Genomic DNA, 21,005 nt, shown 5'->3' with positions numbered 1-21,005 from the left:
TCCTCCTCCTCCCAAAGACACACAATGTACCACACAATACAATTCAATTTCTGCCTCAGCATCAGCTTCGGCTAACACGGTCAAGCAAATGCCTTTTTCTGAATGGCCTGAGGGAGTTACGCTTCTCAGCTTATCAACTTTTATTAACCTCAGCACTGACGTTTGCTCTTTGATTTAGATTCTTTGAGAAACACTGAAATTGGATTTTTTTTTTTTCCCTTTAACTCTCACTCCTGCTGTGACATACAGTATGCTCAATAACACAAGAGAAAAAAAGTGAAGATAACTTCAGTTGTCTGTATGTTGTGCCTTTCAGGTGTTCTTATCTACTACACACGCATACATTTATCTCCAAACATAAGTGTGTGTTATGAGGCTTAAAGTGACTTTAATACTTACTTACTTACTTACTTTACTTACTTACTTACTGTAATACAATTTTAAAGACCTCTCATGTAGTCATTAAGGATTGTTTTTTTTCTTTTTTGCCTAACTCTGGTTTCCCTTCAGCTTGATAGATTTTTATTACGATTTATCACTGCTTTGACCCACAGCTTGACAATTTTGGTTCACTTTCAACGGAGTGTAGTTTTTGGCAAAAACAGGCTTCCATATTCAGTGGGAGCAAAAAAGCTCAGAGACACAAAGTTGGTATGTTAAGCAACTAGTGAGCCAGGTACGTCATTTTTCATAGATGTTGGCAGAGACCAAGAACAGAGCTCTGTAAACACAATTAATATTGCACTTAGATTTAGATTTACTTGGTGGCTAGCAGTTAACCATATAAACTTGTTTAGATAATATTATGCCAGTGTTGAGCTGGTGTTCAGAGCTCCCATACTACAACTCACCCATAATCTGAAGGTAATGTGTTTCAAAATCCAATGGATGAATTCTATCATCTGCTGCCACTGGAAATGCACTCTACCAATGAGTGCACGTTTGTGACCTCAATGCTAAAGTTGCAGTGGATTAATTCCTCTTTTTTAAAAATGAACACTTGCATAATTAGTTCATATTTAACTTTTAAACCTTTCGAAATGTGTGCACTTAAGGGGACAATGGTGCCGTGATGGCATAGTGAGCTCCATAAAGTCAATACATTTACATGACATGAGAAAAAATATGTATATATTGGTGTTAATTGGGGTCAAGTTACTAGTGTATGTTCAACTGGACCCAAACTGACCCCAAGCGTTGTGCACTCGCTCAACAGTTCCCCAGTGTTTTGACCCCGAATAAAAGAAGAAGCCAGTACACAAGAGAAAAAAAATGGCAAAATCCAGATGATTATGAAGTTAATGGATGGTAGAAAGACACCAAATTATACAAATACAAACTAGCCATTGGCTAAAGTTGTCTTTGTCTGTGATGTAACTTGTCAACCAAAAAATTCCCTTATACTAACAAGCCAAAAGGGGCCAGACCGCCGCCTAGTGTAGTGGAGGCAGATAAAGGTCATTCAATAAATCCATTTATTGCTAGTAGTGCTTGTATACTGGGACAAATTAATGGCGTCGTTAAGCTACAAGCATAAGACCGACCTAACTGCGCGTGAAAGCGTAGTTTCTGTCACAAATCGCCGCTCTTCATATGAGAAGATGAAACGGGTTTCTTCTTCCAGAACAATGAAGATGGCTTTCCTTCTCTGAGGTATTAGTATAGTATTAGTAAGAAAGACTAAAGCTGCGTTTCCACTGAGTGTAACGGTTCGGTTTGGTATAGTGCGGTACTTTTTTTTTTTTAGCATTATCATTAGGAATAGTACTAAAATAACCAGCCCTAACCGTTTCCATTCTTTGGCACCATCTCCTTCCTCCAGAGTAAAATGGTACGATCAGGGTGGCGCTAGTCTGCTGATTGGGCGACAGAAATACGTCGCTCCTTTGCGATCGAGGCATCCACAGTCTATTCTCTTACAAATCTTGACGTCTTGTTGAGATAAACAGATCCAAATACTCCACCCACCAAGCAAAGGTAATATTCTGAGTCGAAACACAAGCCCGACCCAGGCCTTTACCATTCCAGACTGTACCATAGTGAACCTAACCATGATGGAAACGCAGCATTAGTGTGCACCTTTGACAGCTGACCGTTTGCATGAACTGTGTATTTTTGCTTTCATTTTGTTTGGCAAAAAAAAAAAAAAAGTACACTGTAGACTTACCCGCCCTTTGCACTGGGCTCTGGATTATTAGCTTAAGCTATCTAAAAATATCCCTTTGACAGTTTAAGCCTCCGACAGCAGCAACATCTCACACATTCTGATAGCTTTATACTAACTACAGCTGCAGAGGGCTCATACACTCAGCCCGCCTTGTTATCTTTTACCTTGTTTGCCTGGAGAGGAGTAGGAGGAGAACTTACTGGCCCCCAAAAGCTCTCTTCTTTAGAATCGCACTCATCAAAGATGAGCATGCAATCACAGCGATCTCCGAACAAACAAGGAGCTTTTTTGAGCGCGAGAGGATTTTGCCCAGATGTCACCCGAAGCACTTGTCATTGTTGGCGACAGCTGTGGAAGCACATGGGCCGTCATTTGAAAACTATACCACAACATACCGAAACAGCACACATCAAACGTGACACATGCACAGTCTGAAACACAAGATTCTTCAATAGTAATGTTATAAGCCCCTTGAGGCAGTAGTGGCTTTTATTGCCAATCATTTCACTTTTATTGGTGTGCTTGTGTTATCTCAGTAATTGCGTATTTACCATCGTACTCTGTTCATCATACCGATACGTTAGGTTCAGCTGAGAGTCTGCAACCAAATATTTTTTGATGTTGGCATTCATAGCAGCTCATAGAAATTAATAAATTCCTAAAAGGGATTACACTGTACACATGTGGCTCATAGACACCGCTTCAATTATCTTTTGTTCTAACACCCTCTCTCTCCTGAAAAGCTTTTCTCACAAATATTATAGCTGCTAACTAGAGAGACAGCACCTTTGTTATTGCAACCTTCATCCGTGTGTGTCGTAAATGTTTTTAAATGAAATATCACTGTTTTGACAAGACGTTTTCCAAGCTAGTCGTGTCCCTGCGAGATGTCTCATGTTTGTCTATGATGGAGTGTTCCTGAGGAGAAAAGTCAATATGTGGTTGTAAATAAATGAAAACAAATGTGAGACCTAAGACCTCGATAGATTGAAGAAGCAAAGGGAGGAGTAAAGAGAAGACTACTCACCTTTACTCAATATAAAATTGCATCTTGACTACAGAGGATAATTGACTAGCCTCTCAGCCCGTGCGTGTTGATGGAGCAGGGGGTTGATGAATTGACATATTGCTGGTGCTGTGATGTTGATCCAAGGCAGTCTTTCCTCCTGGGACCAGTAACCTTATTGTTCCATGTCATCTCCTCCCCTTCTGTTCGACGACCAGGTTGTCAACCTCTCCCCAAGGTCACGCAAAAACCAGCCCCCCCTCTGCACATAATTGGATTATTTAGAATCATAGCATCAACTCATTGCCCCATCTGGGGTCAAAAGTGAATTTAGCGCTTGGGGATGTCTGTCGTGATTTGCGGCATCGTTTTGAACTGACGAGCAACAGCTTCTGTCATCGGTTAAAGGATCATACCAGTGGTGGTTCATGCTTTGGTCTATTTACCATAAAATATATGCAGCCAGGACTGGGGATTTTTGGATTTTTTGATGTAGTTCCCTTACTATAATCCATTGCTTTTAATTCCATTTAGTTCTGGACTTACTCTCACGTCTAATTTGTATAATTGGTCCATAGTCATTTTTATTCCTTATCCTTGAAACTTGTCCTAAAATCTCTCCTAAAGTACTTCCCAAAGACATGTTTTAGCTCTATTTACAGCATGTGCACCTTGTCCATAACTGCAGTTTATTTTCACATGAATTTTTGGCCAGGGTTTTGTTTTCAGATTACATTTCCACATCTTTTCAGGCACCCACTGGTTTCCATTTATTTCACGGCCTCTTAACGTGTAGTAGAGTTGTCAAATTGAAAATAAATGCGCAAGTGCTTGTTATTGTTACATGGTACATGTCTTTTTAATCATCTGGTGACCAAACGTATTAATCTGTGACTTCTGGAAATCTTAAAACTACTTGTATATCATTTGGATTTGACAACTCCAGGAAGTGTCAAAGAGTTTGCCATTAGTTTTTGTCATACGGGCAATAAATGAAAAACTGTGTGTCTCAAAAACTGGTGAGTGTGTACGATTTGTACAGTGAAAAAAAAAAGAAAAAATAACCAACTTGCATAAAAACTGGTACGTGACCTTTTCACATGCACCTGTTTGGAGACTGGAGGGACACACAGTAAAGTAAAGTCCATGCTGAATGCCTGCAGTGATGGGGATTCCCACATTCCAGCACATGTTGGTGGTTTCAGTGCTGGTTTCATGGCTGCAGGCTGACATGGTGTTATCTAATGCTGCTGTGGTAAGATGAGATGAAGTGGGGCGATAGATTAAATGGGTGGGCTGCATGCCTATTAAATCAGGAGTTGGCGGAGCAGCAGTAACTTGGGTTACTTATTGTCAAGTGACACAGCCACACATGTGAGGAGCAGAGGGGAGCACGATGGCTTTACCTCCACCTCCTCCACCAGAGTGTAACATTCTGCTCTGTCTTGTAATTAACTGCTCATTTGTGTATGTGTTTGTCTCTTTTCTAGGAGGCGGCCACATTTGCCAAAGAGCTGGGCTTTGAGGTGAGTTGACCAGCAATTGCACACTAAACAGATCCTAAAGGTTTATTTTTGCTGATAATGAAGTTCTTTTTGGACAGTGATTGATGTGCTATTATACTCTCCAGGCCTTGCAGCAGTTGCTATGGAAACCTGGCAGTCGTCATGGTTTCTTTGTTCAGCCAGCTCTCTGTTATGACGCACTCTGCTAGGTCTGCACCCAACATCGCCTACAGATGTTATTTATTGAATTTTGAAAAGCCTCTTGGGAAACTGAGAAGTTGGGCATGGTTTCAAGCCTTTCTCTGCAGGCTCGGGGCTCATCAGGTTGCCTGGTTAAAAAGCCTCCTCATTATCTTCATTTCACCCAGGGATGATACTGTATTTCTTCCCTTCACTGCTATAACATTACACCACACTGGAGCACACTGTAGTCTTTTAATAACCCCGACTGCAGCCACCTGTGGTTTTAAATTGTGGAAATGAAAATTACAGTGCTTGTTACCCCCATAGAATGTACGCTATGTGTTTTAAAGCGGGGCTGCCTCTTCAGAGTAAAATGAATGTTTCCTCCGTCGATTTCTTTGCTTGTGTTTTGCATATTCCTCGCTCTGCTGTTTAAATGTGAATCCAGAAAAACACAAATAGCAGGTGTGTGTGTGCGTGTATTTCAAAAAAAAAAAAATGGGCTCAGGTATTTTAAGTGCTGTCTCTCTTTCAAAGGTAGAGCTGTCTTGACTATGGCTCTGGCTCTGTGTGAATAATTGTCATCCAGTATCACTAACGGTGTGATCAACGTGACTGGAATAGAAAATGCAATCCTGATGGCAGTGACAGGTTTAAGAGTGAAGAAGGGGATAAATAAAATACACAAAGGGCAGTGTAGACACTCTCCTACGACTTACAATTCTTTGACATTTTCCATGTCAACCTGATTTGCCAGAACACTCTGTAAAATTGCATTGGATGAATGTGATTTCTCAGATAACATCAGTATACTGCACTGTACTTTCTGCATTTCTGGATGGCTGCGGTTCAAAGAGGTTTTCTTCACACTCCTTTTCTCTCTCTCTCTCTCTCTCCCTCTTTCTCTCTCTCTCTCTCTCCCTCTCTCTCCGTCTCCCTCTCTCGCACGCGCCACTTTCTGATTTCACTTGCATCCTATGAGCTGACCCACATTTTTCAAATGCACACTGACAAATCTTCAAAATATGACTATATACAGTACTCTTGCAAAAGTCTTCGGCCAGCATTAGATTTGTTGTCACGGCGTCATTGTTTCTCAATTACTTTACTGGAACATGTCCAGAAAATACAGGAAACATTAATATAGTTTTAAAATAAGACATTTTTCATGAGACGTATTTAGTGAGACCAAACCTTACTCTTCAATAGTAGCACGACCCCAGCTCTCTGACACCATGTTGTAAAATATCTGCTGTGAAGAAGGTCTATTACACCAGGTTTATTTATATTATTGTATGAGTTAAACTCATTGATCATTTGCTAATGTAATAAGAAGAACAAAGCTGGTGGTACAGTGAACACACACACACTTCACTTGTATATCCTTATAAATCATGACCCCCAAAGTCATCAAACTGAATTGTTTTTAGAACAGATTCACTCACTGGGAGTATTTCACAGAAAGTCATAATGCTTTTTATCAGCAGAGGAAAATTGAGTGTATTATGATGGTGTCTTGACCTGTCATCAGGTTGTGTAAAACACACACAAAAAATGTTTGTTTTTTTCCTTTTTGTAAGAAAATGACGTCTCCATGACAACAGTGCAAACTCCATACAACGCATGGCTGAAAGCTCCTGACACTTTGCAGCGAGGCCATAATTTGCCAACAGTGTTTTATCAAGTACGTTACACGCAGCTCTTTCTGATATCTCCCATAATCAATCAGCCAGAATGTTTATCATCATTTTAATAGAAGTCAAAGCTAAAGCCAAAATAATTGTGTGAAGTTTGTCTATTTGTAGGCCAGTAAAAGTCCAAACTCAATAAAAGATGGAAAAACATGTTAGTCCAACTGACATTTTACGAAATCAAATTTTTCAAAGTCAGACTAACACACCCCGATATTGCAGACCTTCAGTCGGACCAGAGCTGGATTAAAGCTGGTCTGGCTGTTCTGGGCTTGTGTTTTGCCCCCTAGTGGAGCGGAGGTGGACACACTTGATTCAGTTAGACGATTTCCAATGCTACTTGTATACAGGGACAAGGACAGGAGTCCAATTGAGTGGTGTATTCAATCACTTAGCTGTGCATGAAAACCTGTGCCCATGAGGCGGATTATCACTAGATATTGACGTATACCATTAGTCTATCTGACTCCAGAAATACTGCATGATGCACTTACTAACTCCGTATTGCCAACACTTAATGAAGTACTAACAGAAATGACAGCGCCTCAACAGTTAAATGAGTAAAGGAAGAAGGGAAAAAAAAAAACAGCAATCAGCCGATCTGAACACACTCGCCTGATTGTGATCTGTTTCCTTTAAATGCTCAAAGAACTATCTGCATCACAGCTCTAATTGAATCTTTCCCTGGCAACATTTCTCAAGCAGCCTACAGTGAAGACAATCAGTTTCTCACTGGCTTCAACACAGAAACACAATTTAACACCCTTGTAAAGCTTTCACATTTCACGCTTTGTTGATTTACGTCTGATCAGTTGCCTCACAATCGTAAATATTGCCATTTGTCAGCAGTAAACCAAATTGACCATATCATTTGTCAAATCATTTGTTTTGCACTCATGCCGCATGCTATTTTTCTGCATTGTTTTTTTTTTTGTTTGTTTGTTTTGTTTTTTTTGCCAGAGGAAATCATCAGGTGAGTGTTTCCGCTTGGTTAAAGGAATGTATGTGTGTGTGTGTCTGTGTGTAGCCCACCCTCTTCCACGGCCATGATGCTCCCCCTGACACCACCGCCGCTGCCACCTCTGGCCCTGAGAACCTTTTAGCTCCTAAACCTTAGCAGAGCGGCTTTTTTATGTCAGTGAACATAAAACCAAAGGGTGACAATGTGCCGGAGCCTTGTGTGGTTTTGTATTCAGTGTCTGGAGCAATGCTTGTGGTCACATCCAGTCACAGTGACAAATTGCCTTTATATATATTTTTTTTACCGTCTCTTGCTAACAGCCTCTGTATTAACCTCACCATTAGCACTTACTTAGAGTGTTACACCCATTTTTCCTCAGCCCAGGGTCTCACCGGACCTCTCAGGGCTGATTAAAGGACATTTGGGAAGCATTTAGAGGTGTAAAAGCTCATTGGTTTGAGTGAGCCAATGTGGCTGGTGGTACTGGGCGGGGGCCTGTGTCTCTGATTACTCCCATAACCACAGTATTTGCTCACCCTGAAGGTGCTGGAGTGGTAGCTTTGATACAGATGCTAGAGGCGTCTACGACCCTTAATGCTTGCTCCTCGGTGTGCGCTGTATTACAAAAAGCAGAGTCCACCCTACTGCGAGATGGCGATAAAGACATTCCACCTGCTCATAGTACATCATGATGAGTTAATAATAAAGTATCCCTGACAGGTGTGGGTTTTTTATCCCTCTCATGATCAAAGGCAAGCACTCCGGAGAGTTCTGTCGTCTCCAGGCGAGAATATCCATTCTGTGCAGATGCTGAGGAGAAATGGCCTGTTTCAGGGAGAGAATGATACAGTACATGCGCCGCATATCCCCTCAGCTCGCCGCTGTGTGGGTTTATCTGACAACAGCCTATCTTCACACGCTTATTTTCATCTCACTTAGGGATATGACATTCTAATATTTCGCAGTTCGCCTGTAACTGTGTAAAAGCATCGAGTGCCTCCATTGATCTTCTCGCGAAACGGTTTTCGTAGACCATCTGGTTTCATTATCACTTGATTCGTCTGCCAGCATTGGAAAGGTCTGACCCCGCTCAGTCGCACTAGCGATCCTTGATTAAGCTCCTCACACATGGCTCTTCATGATGCATTCATTCGTGTTAACATACTCACCCAGAGTTCTGGTGTTTTCACAGACAGATGACATTGCGGAGATTGCAAAGAAGACCCAAAACCTCCCCAAAGAGAACACCAAGAGGCAGCGAGTGGTGGTCTTCACTCAGGGCAAGGACGACACTGTTGCAACTGTCGGTAGGTCATTTATTTGTCTCCTCTTCGCGCTTTTATCGACACATATTTCCATTTAACAACCACTTGAAGCCAATCCCAACTTGCTCCCCTTTTGGACATCTTTGCTTTTCATTTAAATCCTTTCTGAAACCTATCTGACAACTGCAGAGCGCAGCCCTAAGTAGATGCTCGACGGCTGACTAAAGAGAGCCGAATGCTATCAGTAATGTCTTTGAAGTTAACCTCCAATATTGACACCAGATGTTTAGACAAAAAAGAATGCTTGCAGTACATTCTGTCATTTCGGAGCATAAAAGAAGTGTGGGGGATGCAGAGAGCAGGCATTGATTTGTGAAGTACTTCTAACTTTGTCTTGGATACACTCCAGGCCAGGCCTCAGCAATTTTTAATGCCTCAGCTCTTATGTTCGGTGCCCCCTTTTTTTCCCTGCAAAATACCGGCAGGGCGACCTTGGGGAGAGGTTGACAACATTGGTCTCCACATCAGTCCAATTTCTTTTGAATGCCAGGCATATTTGGTTGTGGGACATTAAAAGGAAGCTTCGTTGTGAGTGAGCTGGGGTTGCAGGTCGAAGCTGTGTGTGGAGAGATGACACTTTCCGATTACTGCTGCCAGTGTTTGCCTTTGTTTGGAGCCACAGGGTGTCTCTCCTCGTTGCCCTTGCAGTTTAGACTAGTTGTGCACGGAGGAGAGATGGCCTCAGGTAAAGCCTCCAAAATATCACTCATCACCAGGGACTGCAGAAGCACAGTTACAGCAGTTACTGTTAACAGTATAGGACACTGTCTGCACAAGTGTCCAGTGGCTCATGAAGCTGAAATCAGTATTTATGAGCTGGAGCTTTGAGCAGGATCTCAATGAAGGTATTGTAAATCAATCAATTATTGATTCTGTCATGTCTCTGTTTGCTATTGCAAATATTTTATTGCCTGCAAACTGTGATGCCATTCTGGCCAGGAGTCTCTCAAGAGACTAAGTGGGAGGAAGCAATATTTATATTGAATACTCCCACTTTGGGGAGAATTCAATATTAACTGTGGATAAAATAACTTGGTTTAACGTCAAAACAGACCCTCATAGTGAAGTTATTACACAAGTTCAGTGGATAAATAGCCACATATTTCTCTCTGGAGTTGGTGACGACTATAGTGTAGCTCCGGGCGCATTTTTCTGTCCGACCTGACCGATGCAGTTAACATGAGCTTGACAAGCAATTGTTACCTTTGTTGCTGTTTACAGACATGTGCAGTGCATCAGTGCACTCACAGCTATGACAACAAAATCATACTTGTTCATGCTGTCCCCAGTCAAAGTGACCCAACCTGATTACAATTTCAACATGTCTGTCTCAACATCTCCTGTCCCATTGGGTTCTGTCGGTTTTTGACTGGTTTGGATTGGACATCCATGCTTTAATGAAGGCTAAAGCCCAAGCACACACACGGGAAGTAGATGCAAACTCCGCTTGTTCCGACCGGGTCTTGAATCCGAGTCTTCTTGCTGCAACGGCAAGAGTGCTAACTGAGTAAAATAACATATTACAAAAAAAAACATAATTAGTTCATAGAAACAAACAATAGAACAAGACATAAAAAAACTGTTTAAATCTCACACGAAAATCCAAATCATGTTTATTGGTGTTAACTTTACCCGTCACACAGGCGGGTTTGAGCAGCATCGCATCAGCACTGTTTAAACAGCACAGATGGGATACGTGAACCTGAAATCTAAAAGGGAAGATTCTACCATAGGCTTAAAATAGGCAACAATAACCCTGGGTGTTGTAATGCACATTGTAAGCTTCTTGTGAGCTGCTCTTCATTCACAATGAGACAAAACAAAGACTCACATTCTTGGAGATGTTCATTTAAACCATGGAATTAAGTCAAATGACAGTGCGATGTGATAATCTTGTCGACAGTTACAGTCAAGTAAAAGCCTGTAAAAGATGCCATTGAGTTCGTGAACAGGCTTCTTTAAATTCTCATTATGAAGCAGTCATTCCTAGAAAGGATTTGGAAAACAAATATTTAAACGTGAATCCCAGTAGTTAAAGAAGAACAGGAGTCCATGCATTGTGCTGAGAGATGATGGATAATTTCCACCTGCTTCCCTCATTGCTCCTGCACAAAGACAGAGCCGCGCGCCACCGTGAACTTTATATAAAATACATGATGAATGCGGGCGGGATGAAAGACAGTGTGTTTCAGATGTCATCTACAAAGGCAAACATGATAAATGTCATTGACTGTGCTATCATTACAGTGGAGCTGTTACAGTAGTAAGTGCAGCAGAATTAGTGTGTGTTTGTGTGAGTGGTGCGTGTGTGTGTGTGTGTGAACATCACCGTTCACACCAGCCAAATAAATGTCAATGTAAAAAGAGAATTAAAGATTTTCATTTCCCAGAGGCGGCGCTCTAATAAACTTGATCTCTCATTTTGTTTGCAATTTGTCCTCCTGTCAGGATTTGATCATTTGCCAGCCTCTGCATGTCATGTTAAACCATTTTATAGTGATTAAGGATGGGAGCATGCCTTCCCCTGTGGTATAATTCTACAAAAAGAGATGTCAATTTGTTATTTTTTTTGCTCTCCTGCCCTTCATTTGAAGCCCTTTTATCAAACCAGTGCTTCAAATGTGCCTTTTAAGAGCTAGGAGCAAGGGGAAATGGCCCTTTATTTAGCTGTCACTGACACCGCTGAACTACGCCAAGCTTTTGCTTATACAGCCATTAAAGCAGTAATTAGGATCATTGTGCCCTGAACCTTAACGGTGAGGAGATCTAATGAACGATCATTCAGCAGGGGTTACCGCTCTAATCGCTGATAAGGACTTGATAAAGCCTGACTCGGCTTCTCGGCGGGTTTTAAGGCTCTCAGAGGGACGAGGCAGCTTTTCTGATCCATACACATTAATAAAATGAGGTAGAAGAAGAAGAGGATAATGCCGAGTTCAGACGACATGACCTTTTTGTCTGGTGACAATGGTCACTGTGTCAGATTAGGCGACCACAGAGCCATAAATTGGTGCCACGAGCTGACTCCGTGAGTTGCTGTAATATAATGAAGTGTAAGGGGTCACAATTTAAAGAACAGAATAATAATACAATTACAAAGCAAAGTGATGTTGAGTTACTGCATCACTGAATCACGATCTGTATGTTGTCCTTTAGATGGTGACTCTTAAGATGACCTACAGTATATGTGCAACAGGTCACATCGGCAGCAATTTGCAGAAAACGTATTTATTTTATTTTTTGATTGCATTCATTACTGTTATATAGTAATACAGTTACATTGTTATATAGTACTTTAGCGAGTAATGTCACTCTTAATACCAAGTCATAAATGAAGTAAAATTACATTTTAAAGGAGTAATACGTCCTGATAAGTTTATTTCTCCCCCGATCCCGATACCATCTATTGTGTATCCAGCGAGTCCCTGCCGAGATAACAGATCTGCAGACTACTTTATTTTATATAAAATCTCTGTCTGAAGTTCAGAGAGAAAGAAAAACACAAAGAATAGTGTGACAAACAAACTGTGACAAACATGGACGTTTACCAGCTTTGGGCCCCACTGAAGCGTGTGTATGAGGCATCATATTAAAATGTGAGCTGTTATATCAAACATAGTTTGACATAATTACCTTATTACTCTTTTTGAGTAGCTTACCCAAACTGGACGTGAGGCGTCCCAGACGACGTGGCTTTTTGGAGCCAACGAAACTGCGTCTGTGCGATCAGACAATTATCGTAAGCATTCATTATCATCATTCATTCATTCACTTATCTTCTACTGCTTTATCCTCCACATGAGGGTTGTGGTGATGGTCTCAGCTGACATAGGGCGAAAGGTGGGGTCACACCTTGGACGGGTCACCAGTCCATCACAGGGACACAGGGAGACAAACAACCACCCACTCATACTCATTTAGAGTGTCCAATTTGCCTAATCCCCAAAATCTGCATGTTTTTGGACTGTGAGAGAAACCGGAGAAACAAATGATTTCACACAATGCTAATTAAGCCTATCACGCTCTGTGTTTGCCATTAGCATTGTTTCATTATTTGAATCTCAAGACTCCAGATTGTTATTGTCATATATTTTATAACATTCTTAGACCCAGTGCCAACTTAGCATTATGAATAGGTAATAAAAACAAGGATATACAACAACGATGGTAAAAAGGAGTATAGAAATATTTATAAAAACTCCATCAGAGTGCAAAAGTGTCCCCCAGCGATATCTCCATGCTCCCCACAGGACGTGATTTGTTTTACATCAAGACAAACTGAGGTGAAGTGGAAGCACAACAGCAATAAAGAGCTAGTAAAGTGAGACGGATGCTACAGGTTGTCTTGTGGCTCTGGCACTGTTTTGGTAATTACTCAGAATTCCTCTGGGGGGGGGGGCAGAAGTTACGCCCTGGAGCTTTAAATAAAAGTGTCATTAATTATTAGTTAAGTTCCATTTCTCCACACCATTTTCTTTCTTCCCTGGTGTGATTATTGTGTTAACCCTGATAGGTCTCAGAATAAAAGGCTTGTTTTTCCTTTTACTTTATAAAACACAGCTCATTTATTCTCAGTCATTTATCTTTTTGTCCTTATCATTTGGTAATGATAACAGATGTTTGTTACCTTTGATAACTAGAAAGCACAAATAGTGTGTGTGTACACGCCCTAATCTTGTTAGGTTACCAATTGTTTCCTTAAACATTACTCAATGCTCAATTACCAGCAAAACCCTATCATTTCTCAGTTGGGCCACAGCCTACATCTTTAAAGAATTTCATTCACATTCATTCTTTGTTAGTATGACAGAGTTTGTGCATAACTCACAAAGTAATCGGAGAATCATGGTCATAAACTGTGGGTCATATCTATGGCTGTAGCGTATGTTGATGAAATATCTTGAAGTAGTCTATGGAATTTGATTGTTGTTTGAGTTTATCATGGGTTGTATTGTTCATTTTTGAACTGAAATAAGAATTAAATCAGTAAAGAACCAGATCTATGCACGTTATTAAACTGAGGTCTTTGTTGTAATAATACACCGCTAATTCTCCCCAGTGTCATATTAAACATTTCAATTTTATTTTAAGCTCTACTTGATGAAATGTTAATAGTCTCTTTAAAAAGCAGGATGTTTATGCTCTGTACCCATAGTAGACGAAGCCAATTAACAGGACCGCCTCTTTTTTTCTCTTGTCATCTCACACTGAAGTGTTTTCTTTCATGTCTCATTGTGAGGATATTGGTTGGCGATGATCTTTTGCCTGTGGTTACAGTAATTACAGGCATATGTACTTTTTTTCTAACTCAATTGTGAACAAAGATGCTGGTTATGATAGGGAAACAGATTGAATGTCAGCTCACTCCTAACCTGTTGCGTTTGCCAAGAAAGCGGTAACGTTTTCCTCTGCGAGGCTCAGGGTTTGGCTGGAATGCAACAGGAAGCTTTCCAGAAAAAAAGGATTCTCAGGCAAGTTCCTCACACAGAGATGTTGTACTTGAACTCCTGTTGAGTACTTAAGCTCATGCCTTTCAGCAAAGAAATACTGTTATTGAGTCACTTGGCAACTCCCGGTTTTGATGTGATGCATTAATTGTTTTGCGTGTGCAGATATTAAAGTGAGACCAGATCAAAGTGAACTCTAATGAACCGCCAACTATTTGATCCACCTGTTTTCTGTCAGAGCGACATTAGTGAATGCTGGAACGCCACCAAGTGAAGCGTGTAATAATTCCAGAGTCAAAACAACTCTCCATATGCTCATTTTCCAATGAAACCGAGGTCATCTCATTTGCATGTACAGTTTCCCACCCAGTGCTGTGCTTTGAATTGGCATTGTAAGAAGGAATAATTATCAATAAAGGACTTAATTGATAGTCATTTCAAAGAGAAGCCTGTTTTTTAGTATTTTTTAAAGTTTAATCACCACCGTTCAAGAGTTTTAATGAGGGAATTATGAAGAGCGACAGAACAAAAGCACACACAATTATAGCACTGTAAAGAAGTAGTTTAATTCCATTGAGTTTTTCTCTTTGTTTTTGCCTCCTTTGTTGCAGGTTACCTGTCAAAGCAGAGCCATATCCCACAAATCCATTACTAATCAAACCAAATTCGAGCAAACAAATATGTTAATCTTAAAAAAACACAAAAAGGCAGAGTTTTGTTTAATGAAAATAATGTCATAAATACCAATGAAATGTGAAATGCGTTCTGCAGTGTGATGTTTTCAGATCTTTTATGAGCCAGTAACAACAGAGTCTGAATGTTTTGGCAGGATTTAATATTATTATTATTATTGTTTTATTACCATTTCCATGGCAGGTTTTCACCAGTGAGATCTTTGTTACAGATGGCTAGAGAATTGTTGGACTGTAACTCGAGTTAACATGTCAGTCAAATTGAATAATTTGCATCACAGAGGTTATGTGAACTTCCCCCTCCCCAGTAACAGAGAACAAACTTTGAATGTGATAATAAAAGCAAGAGGGATGTGGAATATTCTAGTGTGCCATGTTTCAAGAAGCAACAGAAAAGCAACTGCATGTGTCATAACTGGTGTCATGAAGCACACGGTGAACTGATCAGGCAGGAATGTGAAGAGGATGAATGAATGTAAATTCATGCAGTATGTTCACATGTACACGTTTTACAAACAAGATAATGCAAACCACAGTGATAGTCACTGGTTTGTGAGTGTACGATCACCGGATGTTGGGACGCTGTGTAAAACATGAGTAAAACCAGAATCCAATGATTAGCAAATCCTTTTTGACCTATATTCTATTGAATACACTTTGAATACAATATTTATTTATGTTCAAACTGATCAACTTTATTGTTTTTTTTGCAATTATTCACTCCTTTTGAATTTGTTGCCTGCAGCACGTTCCTACAAAGCTGGGACGTGGGCAACAAAAGACTAGGAAAGTGGAGGTGAACCTGTTTGGAACATTCCACAGGTGAACAGGTTATTTGGAAACACGTGAGTGTCATGATTAGCTATAGAAAGTAGAGTAGTTCACAAGCAAGGATGGGCCGGGCGAGGTTCACCACTTTGTGAACAAGTCCAACAGTTTAAGAACAACGGTCCTCAACGTATAATTGCAAAAATTGGACCACCATGTTTTCACAATAACCCGAAAAACCTACAAACAACATCTATTGAGTTTTGATGCTATGCTAACTGAATGCTACATTTGTTCTCTCACAGTCTTGGAAGGGAAGTGTGAGGTGAGGGATATTCAGTCGAACATGCAACTTCACCAATTAATGTAGCTAAATTTGACACACTGTATCTTAAAGTGTGGAGTTTTGCGTTTTGGTCCATACCATTTTGGTTATCTGAAAGCAGAACAGACCATATTTAAAAGAGAGGGTGGAGCCGTGAAGAAGTGAAAGGTTGGACCAGCAGGTCCCTGTGTGTGACATCAGCTGTCAATCACACTGTCTGTTTTTATGGTCTGTTTAACTCTAAATGAGAATATAATTTACAAAACCATGCTGCATTGAAGAAGACCTAAAATTACCAATGTAGAGACTATAAACTTGTTGGAGTTTCCTCTGATGGCCATTTGAGAGAAAACCGGTTTCAGGCATTTCCTCATTGGCCTCATTTTTATATACAGTCTATATATATATATTTTTTATATAAATCTTTTTATTGGAGTATACAGTCTATGTATAAACGACAGTTTATATTCTGCGTAACATGAATATCTGTATTTCTGCTTTTACAAGAATCTACGTGGAAATAAACACTGCATCTTATGTTATTTTAGCTTAGAACAAGATTCTAAACAGTCCAAATATTATGTTTTTTGTGAAAGAAAGACTTCTTTTTTTTAACTCAAGATGAGTTTAAAAGGTCTTAAGGCAAGAGACGTGTGACCTGATTTAAAACTGCAACTGTAACTTTCCCTTCTGCAGAGCATAACTGGTAGTTGTTACCACTGTAAACATATTTAAACATTAACCCATTAGATCAGTTTGATTGCTTTGGTCTAATGAACAGCAGAAGAATTCATGCTGAACAAGTGCAGCAGCTCTACGCTTTACAGCATCCGGTCTTTGTAGCCACAAAGTACAGCACGTAAGAGCGACCACATTTGACAGTGTGAGCTTCTTAACAGTGGAATAAGTGACAAAGTGGAATTCATTATTAGCACGTTTTTTTTTTTCCGTGTGCGGTTAATCATTTCAAGAGGGAGGAGGATTCTCAAAGCTTCATCTGTGGCATTAATTAAGCAGTGTCGTTATGCTACTAATTAGCCGATCCTAAAGGATTCTTGTCTTATTGTAATTTATTATCACACTGACAGTCTGCTTCTTTTGTTTGAAGAGAAAATGTGTCATTGCCAAAACATAATCTAACACATTAACTGATCCGTGGTCGTTACCTGACCTGTAATACATTCCTGTACTCTGCAGGATGTCATTTTCCACCACAAGCTGATGCGGTTTCTCTCACAGTTGGTGTATTACAGTAATTTCCCTGACATCAGGTGTTGAACATATGCTCAGCTGCAGGTTGTGTATGGTTTGCCCTGTAGGCCAAGGACAGAAATGTATTCAAAAATTGATAAGGTGGTGTGCTGTGTCTGCAGCTCAGATATTCTGTGAGCCACTTTTATATTAGCAGGCCTCATTAGACAACTTTTTTTTGTATCCCCCCCCTTCACGTTCTCCTTAAAGTCCCGACCTTTTTTGCCATTAAGAGGTCTGTCAGCCTCCCCATGTTCCTTTTATCCACATGTCAGTCTTTTGTCTCCTGCACCTTTTTGAAGGCTCATGTCGGCACCAGAGCCTCGGGTTGTTTGAAGATTGCATGTGTGGTTTAGATTGCTCTGACATAAGTTGCTGATTTAATGTCACTCTACACCTCGAGACTTTGTCATCTGGTAGATTTTTGTTTCTTTTTTTCCCTTCCTCTCCTTTACAACTGGAAGTCTCTTTGAAGTCCATATGCTACTGATAATTGAAGCAGTATAATCCGCTGGAGATAATAAGAGGCGCTCATTTAATGGATTCCGTTTTGAACTGGAATGATTCACAGTAACTGCTCTTGCATTGTTTTTAATTTATCTAAGTACCCAAAGCCTTTGAGATGCTATTCCAATTTTGTATTTGATTGTCTGTTACTTGTGGCACGTTTATTTAAAGCCACTGCAGGACATTGCATTGAATCATTTATGGAAGTGTAAACTCAAGTTCATTTTTGTTGACGTAATAGATGAACAATTTGTCCACCGAGAAAATCATTTTCAGTAAAGTATCATAAAAAATATCAAAAATAGCAATCAGTCACTCTTACTAGCTTTTCAGTTGCTATAATTTGATGTATTTCTCTGTTTTGAATGCTCCTCAATGGAATGCACATGTGGTTGAACAAAATATTCTTTGTTGTAAACAAACTTGTGATTGGCAAACAGGCCATAACTCTTCAGTTATACAACTGTACTCGCGCTGAGGCTCTACTACCACGAGCAAGAATTCTGTTTTTCATGAACCTGACTCGAGCCCGGTGCACTTAATATAAACTGTGCCTGATTGTCAGTTGTTATGATGGTTACGGCTTCTTTTCCTTCATTAGAGACATGTGCCGTGTAAATGACCACCAATAAGCAAATAATGCACTCAGTCAATGAGACAGAACCCACATAACACTTCCAAAAATGGCCTGGAACTTGTTTGGATCCCACAGGTTTGAGCTACATGCTAACTCCAGTATGCTAACTCCAGCATGCTGACTCATTAAAACACTGCACAGGTCACCCATATATTAAATAACTATCACACTGGTCCTTTAAGGCTCACACACACATAATGATAGTAGAAATGTGCAAATACCAAGGAGCTATGATGTTTATTATGTTCACAGTCTTACTTTAGTATGTTACCGTGCACTTTTTATGGGATGACCAAAGTTATTAGAGTTTATCCTGGTAAATAATCCATAGATTACTCACAGAGCCATGCAAATATTCAGCTTTGCTCACTGCATTGATGCTCAGTGAAGCCTCCAACTGTTTCCTTGGAGAGCTCCCAAACTCATACTCAACATCGAGTATGCTTTACATGATATTAAAAAAAAAGGTTTTATCCTGAAGTGCTGAAATCAAATGACCAATTATCTCTGATTATTTTAAAAGCCTTGCTGTGTAAAATAACCTGTGACGTCAGAAGTCATAAGACAAAAATTAGAGGAGAAATTCACAAACGAGTGTTGAATTAAAATGAACTGTCGTCTTGTTTCCTAACCACAGGTGAGAAGGTGACCATGTTCCCTGTTGTGGACATCGACCAGAGCGCTATTGTGGACACTAACGGAGCAGGAGACTCCTTCGTGGGAGGTATGACTTTAGAATGATTCTCGACACAGCTTGGCTTCTGTGTACGCTCCCAATTAACCTTTGATACAGGACAACCGTGTAACATCGTAATGTCTGCAGATTATATGAATCTAACGTTCAGCCTGCTGTTTCTCCTCCGTATGAGCTGATCATAAAGTAGTCATCATTCGGGTCCCGTTGAGGATGAAACAGCATTGTCCCTTTTTCCAGGAGCCATTAGGACCTGGCTCTTAATCGTACTAACTGTTTATGGAAGTGATGGATGGTGACGTGTCGGCCTCTGCTCTTCTGTCCACCCAGGATTCCTCTCTGCGTTGGTCCAAGAGCAGGTTTTGGAGGAGTGTATCCGGGCCGGTCACTACTCCGCCAACGTCATCATCAAACGTGTTGGGTGCACTTTCCCAGAGAAGCCAGACTTTCACTGATGTAGCCAAGCTTTACTCTTTCGTCTTTTCCATAAAATGTTTTGGATATGTATGCTTCCTGTGGATTTTATGTCTTTTTCTTTTTTTTCTATTCACAGTGACTTACAACACGGGACTATATACTGTGGTTTGGATATTTCCGTAAGCTCTATTAAGCAGCTCACATGTTTCAATACAACTCAAACAAATGGCGACACTAAATGTTCATATTTAAAGGAGCGTTCCACTGAAAGTGTTTAATTTTTCAGACCACTCCCACAGAATAATCCACTTCTCTGCCAGTGATCCATTTATTTTCTCTTTATAAACTCACTGTTTCTCCTTGTTGCTCTGAAGGGTTCCTGGATTTCGTTATGTTCTTGCAAAGCACTGATAGTTCAAATCACACTGAACATTGGATCTGCTGTAGTGAAGTGCATTATTCAGCAGGTTTGGAAAGTTACCCTAAAAAGTATGTTCCTTGCTCCCTTGTTCAGGAGCTATAATCTATTAATTTAAACACGCATATAACCCTTGAACTCAATATGTGGTCAAAAATCTTTAACTTACTTATAATTACACTACATGTTAAAGCGTTATGCAGAGAGAGTAATGTACCCTCCTTCACAAAGCAGCATGCTACAAACTTTATGGAGCCTTCTTTCAAACCTGCATGTGGTGAGCGTTACTGTAATACTGTAGCCATGCACAATAAAATGTTGCACATTTTCAGTGGAGCATGCCTTTAATATTCTGCTGTAGCGCTGCAGAGATGCGGTGCCATAATGGTTGGCCTTTCCATTTGTACAAGTCAACTGGAAACATTTATTTTTTTGTTATTTCACAAATAAAGTAATCAGAACTCATCACACTGAGATGCACCTGTTCCAAAAACAAAGTCGGTTTTGAAATAAACTGACTTTTTAAAATGCAAAACAATGTCACAACACATGTTTGTGTGTTTCTCTATTATTGAATCGGCCAGAGGCTCCCTCACGCTAATCACTTTTGGACAGCTCAACACCCCCATTATGGAGATCATGGGGGAGGGGGGTGGTGGTGGTGGTGATGGCGGGCAGACTGCAGCCTGGTGTGCTGTCTGTTGTTCGCTGGGTCCTAACTGGACTCTCAGGGGTCTGGATCTGCACTGCAGGGTTACAGCAGATCATTTTTCTCAGTTTAGGGATTAGCGGTTTGCTCTTCGTGGCGATCATTAGAGGGACCTGAAAATTAGGCTGATCCTTCATGCCCAGCTGTGCTGTCTGGGGGTTGGAGACAAGGATCAGAGGGAGGCCCCTCCTCATTCTCCCCTCCCACAGACTGTGGACCAGCAGAAGTGTTGGGCAGTGTCTGAAGTGTTATGTGGCAAACAATTCAACACTCAACTGCTCTACAGAGAAGTGTGATCGAGA

General features: G+C 40.5%; 1 protein-coding gene across 2 annotated transcripts in view; it reads left to right on the top strand.

The window, feature by feature from the left end:
- LOC122759062 (adenosine kinase-like) overlaps positions 1–20,529 on the top strand; it is a 122,667-nt gene extending 102,138 nt beyond the window's left edge. For both annotated transcript variants that reach the window (XM_044013558.1, XM_044013559.1), the window contains exons 8-11: positions 4,664–4,699; positions 8,706–8,820; positions 19,103–19,189; positions 19,490–20,529. In XM_044013558.1, coding sequence (XP_043869493.1) covers positions 4,664–4,699; positions 8,706–8,820; positions 19,103–19,189; positions 19,490–19,614 — 363 coding nt within the window. In that variant the 3' untranslated portion in view covers positions 19,615–20,529. The remainder of the gene's footprint in view (positions 1–4,663; positions 4,700–8,705; positions 8,821–19,102; positions 19,190–19,489) is intronic.
- Positions 20,530–21,005: the final 476 nt, after the last annotated feature.

The sequence above is a fragment of the Solea senegalensis genome, linkage group LG18 (genome assembly GCF_019176455.1).
Source record: "Solea senegalensis isolate Sse05_10M linkage group LG18, IFAPA_SoseM_1, whole genome shotgun sequence".
NCBI classification, from domain to species: domain Eukaryota; kingdom Metazoa; phylum Chordata; class Actinopteri; order Pleuronectiformes; family Soleidae; genus Solea; species Solea senegalensis.
This window is presented reverse-complemented; position numbering and strand designations above follow the sequence as displayed.